General features: G+C 38.9%; 1 protein-coding gene across 8 annotated transcripts in view; it reads right to left on the bottom strand.

Annotated features, from left to right (window-relative positions):
* Window positions 1-18349, bottom strand: part of huwe1 (HECT, UBA and WWE domain containing E3 ubiquitin protein ligase 1) — a 41695-nt gene that overhangs the window by 22430 nt on the left and 916 nt on the right. For 5 of the 8 annotated variants that reach the window (XM_041799236.1, XM_041799243.1, XM_041799241.1 and 2 more), the window contains exons 2-33: window positions 16736-16805; window positions 12710-12759; window positions 12446-12515; window positions 11987-12085; window positions 8899-9105; window positions 8625-8777; window positions 8468-8530; window positions 8051-8128; window positions 7896-7943; window positions 7535-7703; window positions 7352-7452; window positions 7106-7256; window positions 6879-7006; window positions 6647-6787; window positions 6415-6520; window positions 6146-6253; window positions 5961-6062; window positions 5733-5813; window positions 5468-5574; window positions 4977-5154; window positions 4796-4887; window positions 4491-4711; window positions 4293-4350; window positions 4010-4186; window positions 3596-3841; window positions 2771-2904; window positions 2571-2686; window positions 2300-2482; window positions 1994-2210; window positions 1793-1915; window positions 1428-1665; window positions 748-1095 (exon numbers count right to left, since the gene is read on the bottom strand). In XM_041799236.1, the coding sequence (XP_041655170.1) occupies window positions 748-1095; window positions 1428-1665; window positions 1793-1915; window positions 1994-2210; window positions 2300-2482; window positions 2571-2686; window positions 2771-2904; window positions 3596-3841; window positions 4010-4186; window positions 4293-4350; window positions 4491-4711; window positions 4796-4887; window positions 4977-5154; window positions 5468-5574; window positions 5733-5813; window positions 5961-6062; window positions 6146-6253; window positions 6415-6520; window positions 6647-6787; window positions 6879-7006; window positions 7106-7256; window positions 7352-7452; window positions 7535-7703; window positions 7896-7943; window positions 8051-8128; window positions 8468-8530; window positions 8625-8777; window positions 8899-9105; window positions 11987-12085; window positions 12446-12490 (4218 nt within the window). In that variant the 5' untranslated portion in view covers window positions 12491-12515; window positions 12710-12759; window positions 16736-16805. Of the gene's footprint in view, window positions 1-747; window positions 1096-1427; window positions 1666-1792; window positions 1916-1993; window positions 2211-2299; window positions 2483-2570; window positions 2687-2770; window positions 2905-3595; window positions 3842-4009; window positions 4187-4292; window positions 4351-4490; window positions 4712-4795; window positions 4888-4976; window positions 5155-5467; window positions 5575-5732; window positions 5814-5960; window positions 6063-6145; window positions 6254-6414; window positions 6521-6646; window positions 6788-6878; window positions 7007-7105; window positions 7257-7351; window positions 7453-7534; window positions 7704-7895; window positions 7944-8050; window positions 8129-8467; window positions 8531-8624; window positions 8778-8898; window positions 9106-11986; window positions 12086-12445; window positions 12516-12709; window positions 12760-13936; window positions 14194-16735; window positions 16806-18349 lie in introns of those variants that run through there. The other 3 variants (XM_041799239.1, XM_041799244.1, XM_041799238.1) reach the window with 2 other exon arrangements.

Raw genomic sequence — 18349 nt, 5'->3', positions numbered from 1 at the left:
AGATTCTTACTTTTACAAAACTAAATACAGATGGTCACAAAAAAGGGAAAACAATGCAAAAAGGCAGACTGCAAGGCAGATAGCAACTTGATGCTGTCATGAATGGTGAGGGACAGAAAAAAGTGCACATGAATATGAAATGAGACACTTTCTGTAGTTTTTTATTCTTGTCTTAATTCTGAAATAACAATGCACACAATCTTTCTAATCCCTCTTGCAAAGGCCCAATCAATCTCATTTCCTTCACATCACAATCATAATAATCAACCTTAGAAAAGGTACCATCACCAAAAATCTGGTCTGAAATCCTCTTCCCACTTCTGTTAAATCAGTCATATTTCTCCACCTTTTCACAATCCCTTACTCGGTCGTTCACTCATCTTTCTATCATTTCTTTCCTTCTCCCTGATGGCTCTTATACCTGCTGGAGCTGCTGCTGGCGGGCCTGTGCATGCCTCTGTCTCACTCTGAATCTTTCCTGTTATAAAACAAACAGTGGCCCAGGATTCAGCACATGTCAAATATGAAAAATGAACAATAATAAACAGAACCTTCATCTTTCATTTTGTCTGTTTCGATGGCTCCCTAGTTCTACAATCATACAGTCAATCTGTGCTGTGAAAACTTCTTACTGTTGTGGCAACAGTTAATACTTAGATGGCTGCTGAAACAAACCACAGCTGGTTAGTGGAAAAAAAAAGACTCAAATTCATAAAGGTGCCAGAATGGCACAGCTTTCCCATGTACCTGTGTCAGCTGAGCCTGGTTGACCTGGGGCTCACGGCGGGGAGTAGAGTTGGTTGAATCCTCAGCTGATCCGCTTGCTGGCCCTCCAGATGTTGTTCCTGCTGCTGCTGGTGCCTCTCCAGATGTTGTGGAAGCACCAGGGGCAACAGTGGGACCCAAAGAACCACTGGAAGTCGTCTCTTCATCTGGGCGCACTGTGCCCTCTCTCTCCTTGGCCAGACGCTCCTGTATTACAGGTTCCCCTCTCAAGATGTGGCAGAGGATGGCCAGCATGGATTCAGCCATCCTGCCTCCATACACCTTCAGTGGCTTCCTATTCCACAAGCTGCGGATGCAGTTGAATGCAGCCTGGATAAAAGAGTGAATTAGTTACAACATAAACACCAGCATATATCTAACTGAAAGCCTAGACCCAAAAACTATTCACATGTAGCACTTTAGAACCCTTTTTTAATTACATGATTCTTTAAAATGCAGAAACAATAACAGAAATCTTTTTAAAGAGAGCAGGAGGCAATTTTTGTTGCATCCCATTTCTTCCCATTTCCCTGTCTATTGTGTACCCATGAGTTTGTCCAGATAATTTATAATCAACCTTCTTAATTCAAAACAGAAACACACAAGTATTATCTAAATGCACTTTCTGACTCATTTTAACTCTGTAGTTCATTGATACTGACCTTTTGGGTGACTATAAGGAACCGTAGTGCGCTGAACTGTGGCATGGTGGGGGTGACCCCAGGCATTTTAGCTGGCAGAGAGTGAGGTGAATCTAGCACTGTGCTAGGGTTCACCATCTTCTCCACCAGCATTAACCAGGCATCCAGGAACTCTCCAGTTCCATCTGGAAGATCTGTATGCTCCAGACCCTCGGACACAGGCACCTTCCCACCCATTGACAGGGCCCAGTTAAATGTCCTAAGAAAAAAAACAACACAAACAATTAAACTGGTGTCAAGCATGTGCATTAAGAAATTATAGATGAACATAAAAGCTCAAATTCTTTTCTTGTTTTTTATTTATCCCTGCACGAGACGGAACTTACTCAAATAAGGCATCATGACCCCCAGAGCAGAAGAACTTTTGCAGCATAAGGTGGTATGGGTACTTCCTCTCATCAAACAGCATGGGAGATGTGAAGCCCACAGAGCAGATGAAGAAAGTCAGCCTATCAGAAAACAGTTTATATTAACTCTACTGTTCAATACATCCATTAACAATGGTGGTAAATTTAGTCTGCTCTTACCTAAACCGAGGGGTTGGTGTGTATGGTGGGGGCTGCCAACTCAGACCCTTGGTTAGGAGCTTAGTGAGGGCAGAGGCAGTGGCCCGGGCAGCAGGCGTGGGGGTAGTGCCTGTGCTTGTAGCATGGTGTGAGCGGCGTTGGCGCACTGGGGAGCCCACACACAACTTCACCAACAGGCCAAAGAGCTCAGCCAAAGCCCGACCTAATCTAGATGAAGCTAAAAAAAACCCCCAAACAAACAGATAAGTGCAAACAAAAACTCAGACTCATATGCTCAAACTATGTGTATCATATAAATCAACAAACCAGAGAGTAGCGGTTTTATCTGTTTTATGCGTGTGGCCATAGCTGGGGTGAGTTTTGACTTGGACTTAGGGTCTGTGGCTGTAGGTTCATCTGTCTCCATGGGAGCCAAGGTGTCACCATCTAGACCCATGCCTTCCAACAGTCCACCAGCTGATGAATCCACAGACACTGCCTCAGACTCAACTGAATAAATGAAAAGGATGTCAAAGTTGTGGAAGGGTGCTCAAAGGTCACAGGGGTTTTAAGTTAGTAAACCAAAAATTAAAATTACCAGTTTTCCTGGAGCCAGAGGCAGCAGCTGCTGCACTGCTGCTGCTTGAAGGCTTCTCCTCTTTGGGTACCAGTTTCTGCATGTCAGCCTGGCCAAACTCACAACCTGGAGGCAGACTAGCGGACGCAAGCAAGAAGTGTTAAAGAGGATTAAATCTGTCTAGAGTTAAAATATTGATGGTGAAAGATAAGGGATTTTACCTGTTGGGTGTGCAAAGGGACAGCAGCACGGTGCTCTCCCAAACCAGAGAGCAGTACAGCTGACTGAGCTTGTTGAGAACACTCAAGCCAAGCTGAGAACCCCACTGGTTTACTGAGATTGCTCTGATCTCACTCTGTGTAAAAAAAGGACAAAAAAAGTGGAGTTTCTCATCTATTCTTAAATATTATCACACATCTCAGAAACCCCTTACAGAACTAAAACAAAAGACTCTGTGATCTTTTGACTGTAACCTGGTGTCAATTAGAACAGTTTTATTAAGTACTGTCTGTTCTATATCTGTAATAAGTTGGATAACGCATGGATAAACATTGTAGTAGCAATTGTGAATTGAAAAGATGGCCCTATGGAGCTGTAAACAAGCAAGTTTTATTTCCGCTCATAAATTCACTGTCTATTTCTAGGTCTATTGCCTTTCCAATTATTTGAAATACCCTATTGCTTCTACCATTTTTATCTATGACATCTCTCTTTTAAGCCCATAACCAACTAATGGTCAACTTAACAGTATTAAATCATGAGCAGGAGTACGTGGAATATGTGGAGCTCTGTCCCATAATAAAAATTGCTCCATAAAGCTTCATAAGGTCTTAGCTCTGTAATATCTGTAGTTCAAGATTTACTGCAAAATAATTGCCTGCATAGGTATTCACTACTTTAACTAGTTAATAATAACATATTTCCAGAAAGCATAGAGGGCAAACTAAGATCAAAATTGTAGCAATTATAATTATATTTTGATGACTAAAACAGTGTAAAAGGGCATATTTTGTCTTTTAAAGAAGCAAGCAGGCATTCACATTTACCTGTCCTACTCTGCAAGTGTGGACAAACATGAGAATGTAGGCATGCGCTGCAGTAAGAGCATGGAGCAGTGGTGTGGCTCGGGCTGACAATGTGGCATCTGTGACATGTCCTGCATTTGCCAATTCTCGGAGAAGCACGGAGCCACCAGGCACCTCAATTGGTCGATGAAGGGGCTCCAGAGACGTCAGGATACTGTCCAGTTGGCATAGTCCTTCCTGGAGTACCTTAGGCTCATGTGACAGAGTCTATAGGAGAATTCAAAGAGGGGAAAGTAAGCCATAACAGCTTCTTTAATGTGTTTTTCTTTTCAATATCAAGTAAATTGAAGGCTAGTTTAACATCACAGTTATGTTAATGCAAATTCTTCTTGCGGAAAATGCTAAATATCTTTTTTTAAAGTGACATTTCTTTACCAGAATTGACTTGCAGACACCAGCTACAGCTTGGCAGGCAGCAGAGGTGGGGAAGTCAATGGGCAAGTTGGGCAAGCCCAGAATAGAGACTAGAGGCAGCAGACCCTTCTGGTTCACAAACTCCTGACAATGATCGTCTGTTGTGTTGTTACTTAGTATAGACTCCACAAACTTCATCTGAAAAATAAGTGCAATGTAGATAAATTAGTCTACAAAGAAAAATTTTAAGTATTTCACTAAATACCCAAGACAATACTAAAACTGACAAAGGATGATCACTTACCACATTCAGGATATAATCCATTAGAGGAATGGGGATCCGCTCCTCAGTGCCCACCACCCTGCAAGAATTCAAACATCATCATAATGACAACCACAAGCTAAAAATCACTGAAATTTTGTTAACTGACTTTATAAAAGAAATCAATGTCTGTGATGACTTATTGTCCTATTCTATTGTGTTATGAACTCAGCGTCATACAGTTCAAGTGGCACTGACTGTCTGTTGCTCTCTGGTTCCCCCTGCTGCTGGCTGAACGTGTGAAGGGCCTCTTCTTCCTCTTCATCCTCACTGGAGGCTTCTTCAGCAGCATGACTGGAACGTGCAGGTGGCACTGCCACAGTACCATCTGCCTTCTGGATCGACGGTTTCTGACAGATGTACTCAGGAGCTCGTCCTAGGTTGCAGATCTCCTCCAGTAACTGTAACATGAACACAGCTTTAATTATCTAACTGAACCTGCAAAGACATTTGAAAAGCAAGCAAATAGTATCTAAGCAGACTACCTTGATGATGGCAGTAGTAGCATCTGTCTTTAAAGTTGGCTGGTGCCTCATTAGCTCATCCACAGCACTGCCTAAGTTGGAAGCAGTGTCACCTGAAGTTAAATACACACCAAGTTATTCACTCAAAAAAAATTCCAACAGGCGAAGATCTAAATAACACAGCGCATACAGTAAAACTCACCTAATGGGTCAGAGCTACGACGCCGGCGCATGGCAGGCAGGTAGTCTGGAGACAAAAGCACTTTAAAGAGGCGCTCAAAGGGCTGGCACTGAACGAAGGAGTGCAGGCCTCTTGCATTCAAGCACAGGGCACTGAACACATTAGGGAGGGAACCCAACACCTCACGGGTAGCAGGAACCTGGAAAAGAAAAAAATTAAGTATGATTTAAAAAGTACATCAGTGGAGAGGCATTATTTTATCTTAGTCATTATAAGAAGGTGAACCAGAACCACATGGCCAAAGAATTAAGTCAGACAGATCCCTTTTAGTTAAAGCAATTTTGACAGTATAGAATCTCAACACTTGGGACACCTTAGAAAGACATGACAGACACTGCTGTGAACAGCCATGTGCCTTGTGTGTGGGCATGAATTTGAAAGCAAAGTGTACCAGTCTCAGACAACACACTGTAAATGAAAAGGTACATATAAAATCTGTGCTGAAAACTCACATCTTTGATTAGAAGGGCATGCAGCATGACATCAGTGAGACCGTTATCTTGCAGCGAGGAGAGCAAGGATGGCTCCTGGAATACGAACACCGTCACAACCTCCGTTGCTATAAATCCAAGGAACGAGACAAGGGGAGGGGAAAAGAAAAAAATGATTAGCCGAAACCAATATCGTTAATTATGTGAGAAACATTGGCATTAGGTAGATGCAGTTAACTGAGTCATAACAATTTGAAGTCTTTCCTAAGCACTACTTCAAGCTCACCTAGGAGGAACAGTGAAGGGCCATAGTATTCTGCATTACTGATGATGTGCTTGAGTGAGGTAGGCAAGGACCCATCCATTACTGTAAAGGGATAAAAGGTGCACAAACACATTTCAGTATCAAACATTTGCATAATTAACTGTACGGATTTTTAAAAAAAAGCTTTCCTTTTTAATTTTTGTTCAATAAATAATAATAAAGTTCTTAGGTAAGATGATAATGTCTCACCATGGCGGATACCATCAGAAAAGGCAGGGTCCTGGATGGCTTTCTTCAAGAAATTTAGCATCGACTTCAACAGAGCAGCCCGCTGGGGGATACACTGCATACCTAAGGAGACAAAGTGTCAGATCAATGTCATAGGAAAATCAAGGAATCTTTATCTTTTTCTTTGCATGTTTGCCCTAGCATACCTGCACGTGGTGTGTTGACAGTGCTGCTCTGTGCTCGATGGTCCGCCTCTGGTCTGGGACCAGAAGATGTTGATGGTCCAGGGCTGCTTTCCATGGCAACTTCTGACACTTCGAGAAAATACAACATGGTAAATTATCCAGACAGCAGAAGTATTCTTTGGAACCTTGCAATACTGACCAATTTATTACTGCTTCAGTTACACACTTGAACTAAGGATAATACTTTGCTCAGGTTCACCTCTTTATTGGTCTAACGAACGGTGACTTACTCTCCATGTCTGTGTCCATGTCTTCTGACTCCACAGCTGCACTGGGCCTCTGAATCTTTGGCTTGATGACAAAAGGGCACTCTTTCCTCGACAGGTCCACCTCATGCTACATACACAAAGTTATTTACAAGGAAAGAGAGAATGAGTGAGTTCAGAGATCTGGTAGAAAATGCCAGCCTCTTTAGCTGAAGGCTACCAAGCCAACAGCAGTGGAAAAAAGAGCATAACCAACCTCCAGCCTGCAGATGAAAATGGAAAGGCCGCTGTGGGACTGAAAGGCAGCCATGTCAAGGTTGGTGATGAGATCCACAACCCGCACTGCACGTGTCACAAAAGTGATCTGGTCCTGCTCATCACCTAAAAACTTGATCACCTATGAAGTGAAGGATAATAAAAGTATAGACTTAAGTAGTTTTAAAAACGTATTATTGGTAAACCAACTTTTTGGCTGAGTAAGGATGTACCTTAAGAAGTGCTTCCATCATACCACAGGAGACAAGGGCTTCCCCTCCAGCATCGTAACTTGCCAAGTGGTAGAGGAATGAGAAGAGTGCAGTTGCAAACTGGTGTGGGTAGGGTTCCATCAGAGGATCTAGAAAATAGAAATCAAAAGTTGATACAGTTTTGAATATTACCTGTTCCCTTTCCTCATGTATCACACTTGAACAAAAAGACCTGGGGCCATTCTCACCGATCATTGCTTGGATACAGTTTCGCACCAACACAGGTAAAAAGCCATGGTAAGAGGCAGTGCCAGTGCAGTCGATGATGTTTGAAAGCTTGGGTGTCCTCTCCAGATGAACAATTGAAGTTAAAGTGCGCAAAGAGGCTGCCTTGATATCCTGAAGAACAAATTCATAGACATCAACCAAACGAAGAAACAGCACTAGTGCAGGATAGTAGTAGAAAAAAAAGGTGATTTTTATTGCTTTCTTACCACAAGCTGTTTGTCTGTAATCTGTAATACATCCACCAGCTCCTCTATCAAGCCGTTATACAAAATACTGTTGGCTGACTCTTGAAGTGCATTTGAATACACTGCAAGCAAAGAAAAAAATGTCAGGGTTTATACCAAGGATAAAAAAAGTCATAGTTTATCTGGCAGAGAACTTGCACTCACCCAGTATAGAAATTGCATGCAGCCGAGCCTGTACAGCCTGTAACCTCTTCTTGTGATTTGAGAAACCATGGGCCAGTCGAATATGTGTGAACAGCAGGATTTGCTTGTCTTTAGGGATGTTGTACATCACTGTCAGCGACTCCATGATCTCAGATGGGCTCTCTGAAATCTGAGACACAGAACACCATATGTATGTTGAAAAATCCAAAGCATCATTGTTAATTATATACTGTAAAATAATATTAATAATAATAATGATTATTATTATTATATTATAATATATTATTATTATAATTATTGTACTATTAATAATTAATCAAGTATGACTTTACTTTACTTTAAATAACAAAACCAATAATACCTTGTCAAGCTGCTCGATGTGAATATAATGTAGTGTGTTACTACTTGTCTGTTGGAGAAAAAACAGAATTCAGAGAAGTTTAAGAAGAGCCACAGACAGAAATGTAACTTATGTTCATAACAAAATCCCACCATTAATAATGTAAGTGACTGTACCTTCCTCTCCACTTTGACCTCAGGACCTGGTTCAGCATAGAACTCAAAGTGCAGTGTGGTGGCACTGGGAGGGTATTTCTGCTCACGTAACAAAAGGAGCAACATGGCAAAAAAAGAGAGTTTAACATTTAATATGTTGTTCTTACTTTGTAAATTAAAGCTTTCAAGTGAGATCCCATCAGTCTTTTCTAAAACGTATATCACAAGTATGGAAGTATAATTGTAATTTTACTCATAAAGTTGCTGTCGTCAATTTTGTCTGTAGCATCTTTGCGCCCACTTGGGCTTTGTATCTTTTTGTGCATGACATGTCGAAAATAACCTATAATTGTTATTTCAATAAACATAAAAGTAACCATTCCACAGCTACAGATAACCAATATAGAGTCAGTGAACTTCATCCAGTAAAATTCTTACCCCCATAGGCAGATCCCTGCAGCACTCAGCTAGACCAAAGCCATTCTCCTTTCCTCCCCAGCTCTGCAGAAGAGAACAAAACAACTTAACAATAAAGCTCTTTCACTTGAGGGACAGCTACAATTACGGCAATAGAAAACAACTGCATTCACTAAACCTCAGCTAGGTGTTGCAGACGGGCCAGTAGAGGCGTCCTTTTGTCAGATCCCAGTCTTGTGATGTAGTTGGAGCGTTTACTGAACACATAGAGCAGATTCAGCACAGACAGGACCACCTGCATGTCACATGATGCTAACAAGGTGGTTAAGTGCTGTAAAAGAAGTTGACAGAAAAAAGAAAATTTAGTGAGCTGCTTCACGTTTTCCTATGAAAACTATGTACTGTCAAGTATAGCAGTCCAAGAAATGAGACTGCCCCAAGTTCAAGCCTACCTCTATGGAACTGTAGAGGTGCCTGGAGAAGCTATATTCAATTAGCAGGGCTGTGAAGTTTAGGACTGCCAGAAGCAGGGCTTTGAGCTGTCCGTTGTCCGGACGGTCACAAACCAGCAGCCATGACATGTTCTCCACTGTCTGGCCTGCATCACACAGAATGCCATCAAAGCGGTCCAGCAGATCTACCCAATGGTAAAGCTCGCACTGTTGAAAAAGTAAAAAAAGAAAAGAAGCAATTTTCAACAATTTATCAAGTAAGTATTTCCAAACCTTTGTGTCTGCTCTCAGACAAATAGGGAAATTCTTTCTCTGTATGGAAACAGGGGTGGCTGTAATTGATGAGAGCAGGTAAGAACCAAGTAAATGACCAATATTTCCGCAGTACAACTAATGTAAAACATCATGACTCATAGCTAAAATTATTGCATCAGTTGCACTTCATTGATAGCTTGGGTTTCATGAGCATGAAAAGTATCAAGTGGTGAAAGGCCATAGTTTGTACGGTTAGACTGATTAAAATACACAATCCAGGAGATTTTAAAAGCTTTCCAACCTTTTGTAACCAATTTTGTTAGATTTAAAGTGGATCAGAGACATAATATAAAAGTTAGAAATGATCTTTAAAAAAAGAAAACTGTAGTAACTTCATGATGAACCAAAGCAATGAGGTAGGCAATAAGTTCTGGCATTGATCCACAACAAGCCTGTAGAAATAAAACAGTTCATCAGTTTTTCTCACCTTGTAACAAACTACAGTAAAGAAATTATAGTGAAAGTTAAACTAATTTTTTATGCAGAAGCATGAGAGTGGCTACTGGTGTGAAACAGAGTTGTCACAATACCAGAATTTTGAATTTCACTAACATACTAGCTAAAATCAAACAAAATCAATACTTGTTTTGAAATGACGTCACCTTTTGGGGGACTCCTGGACACCCAAAACTGGTGAATTTAGTATTCTTTGAACTCCCAAATGAACAAAAGAAAAAAGGTTTCACTGAACAGTAAATACATGGCAAAAATCAGAAACAGTTTATTGTTATTAAAGGCTACATAAGTTTTTATAAAATGTCTAGGGACTAACTAAAATAACTTATTTCCTCTGAATTATCACTAATAAACCAGAAAAAGTATATGTAGTGATTCTGCTCTCTGTCTAATTAGATTTGCCCGATATTATCAGCATGATATTATCGGCAGATAAGCTTACAAAATTTATCATCTGCACGAGTAGATATGAAAATTTCTGCAGATAATTAACTCTGATATTTTGGCTACAGAAATCTGTCTATATCAGCTGTAATTACTGGCCCTATAAACAAATAATTTAGAAGTTTTAGGCTGGATCAACAGACCTACATCAACTGAAATACTGTTCTTTGTACATCATCATTCTTTAAATTTTATGTGTTACAAGTACTCAAGTTTAAGGTCTGAACTACATTTAAATATCAGATTTGATTTGAGTATTGGCTAAAGTTTATTTTTAAATGACATATCAGCAGAAATCCAATTACTGCTTTTCTATCTGTAATTACTATTTTTTCACATTTTTGTGAAGGGCTGTGAAGCTGTCATCGGTTCACAGACAAGGATGTAAATGATAACTTTTATGGATCAGGAGACTCATCATCACGTCCTTCCCATTGCTCTCTATATTGTAACAGGCACTATTAGTAGTCGTTTTTACACAGAGATTCCACAATAAAGGCAAAAAGGAATGCCCGTCTCTGTTCTGCAACGAGCAATTCATACAAAGATGTAACAGAGCCGTGCACGCACGAGCTTACACACACACACCCCGGCATCCCGTAATCAGATGGCAGCTGCTGCCCGAGCTTCTGGTTTCAATGAAACTCGAAACTCTGGATTTCTTGGTTCAAAACGTTGTGTTTTTTAAATGAAATACAAGGAAAATGACATGAACATTCATTTTGATTGATTAGATCCAATAGACATTTTTTCCTCTAAGTTTCTGAGTTGGAGGTCCAACATTAGACAGTGTCACAGCGCACGTATTTACGTCGGAGGTTGGAAACTTCAGAGTACCAAGCTCACTTGAACACATCATGGAACTTGTCAGACGCTGCTGTGAGCAGAGATGTGTCTGCTCTCTCCTCTCCTGTACAGAGTGTGATCAGTTCTCTAACCTCGCAGTCTCTCTAGTTAATCCACATTATTCTTTGTTTTGTCCCCCTGTTGTTTTCTCATGAATTGCCGCTCAATTAAACTGCACTGGTTTTTAAATCTCCTGTTTATGGAGACAGCAGCGCACACTCGCCGTTGCGGAATGCCGTGACATCCTTTCACACTTGTTGCGGAAAAGTCTGTTACGGCTCTGATACTACCTCTCAATATGGATCAGAGGCGGGGCAAGATCAACCCCCAATAGCGGAACTGTTGCTTTCATACAGAACGTTGTTGTGGAACAAAGGCGTAACAGACACAGAAAAGAGAAGCAGTGTGAAAGTAGCTGGTGATGTGTGCATCTTTACGAGTTGCCACTGGGACTCAATACGCATTTGCCAAACAGTGAATAAAACTGTAAACAGGGACAGAGGCTGTGACAAAAGGTAGAGCACAGAGGCACACAGCAGCAGAGAGAAACACATCTTGTGCACCAGTCAAACAAAAATCTTAATCTTCCTTCATGTGTGTACAGAGGTGTTAGTGTGTTTCTAACTTCTTTGGTGTAACCATTGTGTAACATAAGATATGACACCTTCTTTCTCAATAACACTTTTTTCCCCCACTTCAGTGCTTCTGGTACCACTGAACGTAAAAATAACATGTTATCTTGTCAAAAGCAAGCGGTGTCAAAAAAAATATCCAGACATTGAAAATTCTGATAAGGTTGAGATGTAATTTAAAGTGTATTTGTAACTGAACAATAAGAAATCACTTTTCATATCTCACACACATTCTTTTGTGAGAAATGGATTAATGATTAAATTTATTTTCTGCTGTATAGGACCGGAAAAAAAAGTTTTTCTGGGTTGAAAAAGTGTTAAAAGCTGTTGTGATACTACAGCACAGCAGCAAATTAATGATGACTGGTTAACATATTCTTTTCTTAAGAGCTTACCTTGCCAATATTCCATGTCTTGATGTGCTGGAGCTCGACCAACAGTTGCTCATCACTGCATGCCTTGAGCTTCTCTATGAGTATCCTGCAGTCTGCAGGCTGTAAGTTCAGAAGGAAAACAAAATGGTTGGTGAAGCAAGAGAGTACAGACCTCCAAACTTTCTGTTTCAATCAATGTACCACATGTTGAGATGTTAAATTTTGCATATCCTCTGTTAGTTCTGAGTAGCAGGAAATCCACTGACCCATACTATTTCTGTTGCAGGGCCAAGCTGTCAAAATCAACTACCTGAACTACTGTTTCAGCATCACTAAGTTACAATCATTACTTCCAATACGTCCTGCTTCTACATTACTAAGATCTACTTTAACTAAAGAAAAAAAACATACACCTTGTTTCATATAAGCAATGCTGCCACAATTGCACAAAAGCAATAGTGCAGTATTAAGGATACTCACAGCTTCCGTAGGTGTTTTCTTTAACTTGCTTCTGTCGACCTTCATTGTCGATAATCTCTTTTTGTTACTCCTGTAGATAAATGTATATGTCCATCAGGAAATAGAACATGATGTATGCCAATGTGGAAAAATACAGCAATAGTTAATCTGCACTCCATAAATGTGCTAAACATTGCACTATGAACATCTAAATAATCTAAAAACTAGGAAGGTGGACAAAGAATTAATAACACTTAATATATGCACAGTTTCATATATACTCACACAAAATAACTTGGCAATCCCCACTTATCAGCATTTTCCAGTCATGTTACCTGCAATGTAATAGTACAATTATGCCACAGCGGTCTCAAGGGTGGAAACACAAAGTCAAGCTGTAAATAAGGTGGAGAGCACTCCTTTCAAAAAAAAAAAAATTATACACATATCAGGAAGCAATGCAGTACATCCAATAAAAGGATGTATAGAAATAACTTCAAGCAAGCATATGAAAAACACTAACAATGAGCTCTAAAATGTTGATAAAGCACCTCACTTTTAAGCAACAACATTTGATAAAGGGCTGTTTCCATTTCAAAAAGCACCTCCAAAATGACAGATCACAGACGTTGGAAACAAGGATATCATGAGACTAAAATCATTAAGTTTGTTAAGCTTATCTATGAAAGGACTGATCACCACAAAGCAGACCACAGCAGAGCATTAGCTTCTAGCTAACAAGCAACATACGACACAAAGTTAATTAAACCAGTCAGGGCCCCTTTTTGGTGGGCTAATTCGTTTGTACGACGTTTTCCGTGTATGTAATTCATGTGATGTAACAATACAAACACATCGCCTCCTCACCGTATGGACACCCAAAATCAACTGAAGTGACTTGACGATGACAGATAAAGTTATAGTTACCTAGCTAACAAGCTAACGTCAACGTTGCTAACAGCATAGCGTTATTTACCTAACATCACAGTCGTTTTTCACTAACTAGTTAGCGGTTGTCATAAAAGTGAACGGGTTGATCCATAGATCAAAGACAAAACAAGGCCAGTTTGGAAGCTTAAAGTACCAAGGAAATATTTCGGTAACGTATACTATTGACTTGATGTTAGCCCCATGACCAGCTATCAGTAAGCTACCGGTAACGCTAGCAGATTGTCGTCTCTTGAAATACTTCAAAGCAATTTCATATCACCAGCCATCCTTAAAGTAAGCCAAGTCACAAAGTAGAAGCCTGTGATATAAATGACAACAACCAAACCTTTAGGTAATCCAAAATAAAAAGATTCAGACATCTATGCCATAGCTGTCAATCCAGATTGCTCAAATTCACCATGCTGTCCTGACCTGACTCTTTGACTAATTTAGGTCGGTGCTGCGCAGGCCGCAAAAGAAGCCCGCACTCACCAGTTTAGCAACTGCTTAGCTTTCGGTAAAAACGAAACCATAAATATCAGTCGACGTCCAGACACGATGAAGTGGGTGTGTGTCAAATACCCGTATTCAGGTAATGGTACTTTGCGAAGGCTCTTATCCTGGTTCCTCAGCTAGACGGTCGTAGCACGCGCTAGCTAGTTAGCAAGCTAGCTGCCGTTGGTTGAGTAGCAAGCACAGAAACGCATAATAACTCGCTGAATCATTGTCGGACGGATCTAACGTGACACTACGAGTTTTGTTTTCTGTTTTCGTTGGGGCAAAATGACTACTCGCTACCGGTTCGGTATATAAATATGTTCATCCGTTCGCTGCTTTATTTTTCACAGTATCCGCGCCTGTTTCCATAGCACATAGGCACTAGCTGTTGGCACAGTCATCATGACTCTGGGTAGTGTGCAAAAAGTGAATAACGTTACGGCAGGCAGCGAGTAGCCACTATTTATCGATGCAAAGCATGTGAATAAAGGGTAGATGGCCCCTTTGTTGAATAAATTGCCTGAACATTTATTGCAGTCCTAGTCATGCAAAATAAAAATCTTCAACTGAAAACAACCCAAAAGAAACGACCTCCCCACATAATATCTAAAAAAAATAAATCACGACCTATGATGTGGATAACTATTTACCTTGCAGAAATACATTTCATATTTCAGGCACAAGAAATAAAGAATGCATCTTATAATGAACAATTAGCCAAGATACACTGCTATACATAACAATGCAGCAATACAACAGCACTATGTCATACAGGCATAAATCTTTTTTAAGCTTTGCCACATTCACATTTGACATCTGTAACCAGCATTGCAAGGCACAAGATGGGATTAAATTAATCTCAGCCAGTTTGTGAAAATCTAAATAAAAGCCCCTACCAAAATCAGACAGACATTTTCAAGTTTTGGGGTGACATTTTTTAATTTTGGGGACTCCTATTTGGAGAACTGTATCAATCTTGTGTCTCCTTTCCTATAAAATTTAAATATTAAATATAGAAAATAGCCATGAGTTCTGTGTACTGCCTCAAGGTATCAGTTGTTGACTATATAAAAAGAGTAATAAGTTAATCTCTGGTAAAATTTCTGCATCTAAACTGTGTGTAATCCACCAGAACTAAAACACAACTTCTTAGTGCCTAGTGAGATATATATATATATATGGGGTTAACAGAAGTAAGGTTATAATAGTTCACAATTTTTCATTAGTTTTTATTTTAATTTACTGCCACTTCATCTTTAGTTTTTAGTACATTTACTGCTGCTTTGAAAGTTAAGTTTTTATTTTGTGCAAATGCATCATTTTAGTTTAGATTCTTAGTTTTAGTGATTGTTTTAGTTTTCCAGTTATATGACGTGCTTGTCAAAAGGGCCAGAATAAGTAAACACAATACAACTTTTGAAAACTGATTAAATAGGCTACTCTTCAGTTCTCATTTTATTTATCAGAATGTGATATCTAAAAACTACCTACACCTAAATAACCATCACGTGAAGTTCTGACTTACAAAATCAGGTCCTTTAATGCTCCCCAGGCTTGGGTGGCTCTCCATATTTACTTTAATGATAGGGGTTAATGCAGATATAATTATTGAAAACATGTTGGAGAGCATTTAAATACATGCTAATCACTTGTGTGTGTGTGTGTGTGTGCGCACCAACTTAATGGCACTACTGCACAAGTCCAGAAGTCCCAGTCCTAGGTAACACCAGTTTATTAAAAATTAATAATGATTTTTAAAAGGTAAAATCCTGTTTGAGAACATTTTTAAAAACTTGTTATAACATTTTTTTTTGTAAAACCTTGTTTTTATATTTGTTTCAGTCAGTGGACTAACAAAAGGTGTTGCATTTTAGTTTTATTTTATGGTTTTAGTTATCTATAATGACCTTTCACTGATGCCTCTGAAAAAAGTTTTCACCTTCTGAGGGGGTTAAAGGTTAGGAAACTGAGCAATTGCTTGCATTCTCTTAATTGGATTTGTCTATTTTTCCATCTTCTTGGAACACAGATCTTTTAATTAACTGACTTCAGTGATTGTAAATAAAATAAATGGTATTATTAATTATTTAATAATTTCCATTCACATATGAAATTTTAAGAAACTCTTGAGACAAATGGGAACTTGTTTGAAGTAACTCATCACAAATGTTTTGATTCATGGCAAGTGTTTCTGTTTCTAAAGAGATGATGCAGTTTAGTTAGCATCTACATTATTTGCTTGTTACAAACACTGATGCTCTCTTGTGTATTGACAGATGTGCTTATCTCTGCTTTGCCACAAGTCTTATATTCTGAACCGGTCTTGGGAAAATAGTGAAATACTTTACTGAGCAAAATCAATATCATTGTCAAACTTTGTATCTGAAATATCTCTGAAATATATTTCATATTTACAGTTGCCATGACTATCAGTTCCAGAGTCAGTTTTTGGTATTATTAGCAACACAAGCCCTGTTCAACCAAGCTATCCCAAAGAACCTAACATTAGCTGTAGGTGATAAATGTAAAATTCAACAAGTCATCCCATTTCCTTCTAAATGGGTTGATTCGACCAGGAAAAAAGCTCAAACATTTTAGGGTAAAATGTCCAGGTAAGGAAATAAACTGTTTTTATTAATTAGCAATATGAATAACTTTTTTTAACTTTTGGTTAAGTGGGGAAAATAATCAAGATATGCCTGTCATTACTCACTGATAAAGACCACAATCTTATGCTCTCTGTTATTTTTGTAATACAAATGGTTTGTATTAAAAGTAGTGTTTACTTTTGTATATCAGAAAAGGTTTGGCAGCAAATAGTGATGGCAAATCATTATATCCCTTAGTTCAATCACTGTAGTAAAGCAGATTAGCAGTACGTACCAGAAACTACTTTGGTTCTAAAGTTCCACCGTTCTCATCCTTGGTTGGCTTTGAAGTTTCTCTCAGCTATCTGAAAACACATAAAAAGTCAAATCAGATAAGTTGCTGGACTAAGCTACTAGACTAAGCATAACTTCATTCTGGACAATACTAAAGTAAAGAATACATTTTGATGAAAAATTCTGATTCAACTACCAGTATTAGTATAAAGTGTGCCAGTGCTAATCATTGTGTTTGAGGTGAAGCACAGTTCTAATAAACATGCTTTTTTCTGTGTTGGCAATCTTTTATAAAATGCTGAACATAAACCATTTCCTGATGTTCATATAAGAAACAATTGTGCAAATTCTGCAAGTGATACTTTCAATGACCCCCAATACCAACCTTTATACAAGGGTTTGAAGGGTTTCCTCATGTGCAAGTATTAATACATAAACATGTTTATCAGTCTTTTGTTGTTTTACATTAGCTTAAAGCTGTCAAAAAATTAAAATTCTATTTGCAATTCATCTCAGAATTCCTGTAGTTAATCAAGATTTATCACATCCTTTATATCACATTTTAAAATTAATCTATTTTACATTTACACCATTGTGTCGTTTCGGATTTTCCTTCTGCCTTAAACTAAGGGTTACTGACTTCCTGTTAGGATACAAAGCTGCCTTATAGACAGATCAAGGATTTTAACACGAACTTAGCCACAGAAAAAGGAACTTGTTATGGATCTTTAAGGAAATAAGGGAATAGTTAAAAGGTAAATGTTTGATACACAAGGTTCAGATGAAATTTGACTTGTCCACAAAGCTGTCTGTGATTTATAAAAGTGAAATGAGACATTAAGGAGCAGTGGTGACTTACTTAATATCACACTGGCAGCAGGTGTTATAAAAACACAAACTACAGCATGAATTGTTGACCTTGATTAATCATTTGTTAAAACATTTGCACAGTTTTGTGAGTTTTTAAAATTTACTATATCCTTTTCAACATAAAGCATATCTGCAGTCCCTTTTTTTATGAGAAGATGTCAAGAGAGTCACTAACCCCTTCAAAGTATATTCAATGAGGCATGAAACTCATTTTTTCTGCTATAAACCAAGCTACCCATGAGTGACTTGTTTTAGACATGCTTAAGGGTGCTCTGGTTTAGACAGTCAACTGACAGTTAAAAGTCTGCAAGTCCAAATAAAATGTTAGCACTGCTCCATTAAGAATAAACAACAAATGTTAGCACTGCTTCATTAAAACCAATATGCATCTTGATTTTTAGTCAATCTTCATCCTTCAATTATTTGCTGTTTAAACACTTTTTATTTATAAATTAGGTTTACAGGTACACTCATCAGCTCCCACATTGTAAAGCAGTGGTTAGTGGTCCATTGCTGATGTAGATTATCTTTACTATGCCTGACACTGACTCTCTTGAGTGAATATAATTAGCCCATGTTTTCATGAGAATGCACCAAACCCGTATGCTTTACAGGTCCTCTTCTGCTGAGGTAATGCCATCGTTATAGTATCTGACAGAGACACTGACTAGGCCCAAAGGGGATAAGAAGGGATCCCAATGTTTTATTCGATGATATTGTGTTTGGAATAAAGTAGGTCTCTGTG

This window comes from Cheilinus undulatus, linkage group 11 (genome assembly GCF_018320785.1).
Source record: "Cheilinus undulatus linkage group 11, ASM1832078v1, whole genome shotgun sequence".
NCBI lineage: Eukaryota > Metazoa > Chordata > Actinopteri > Labriformes > Labridae > Cheilinus > Cheilinus undulatus.
The sequence above is the reverse complement of the archived record's forward strand: the minus strand, read 5'-3'. Positions and strand labels throughout refer to the sequence as shown.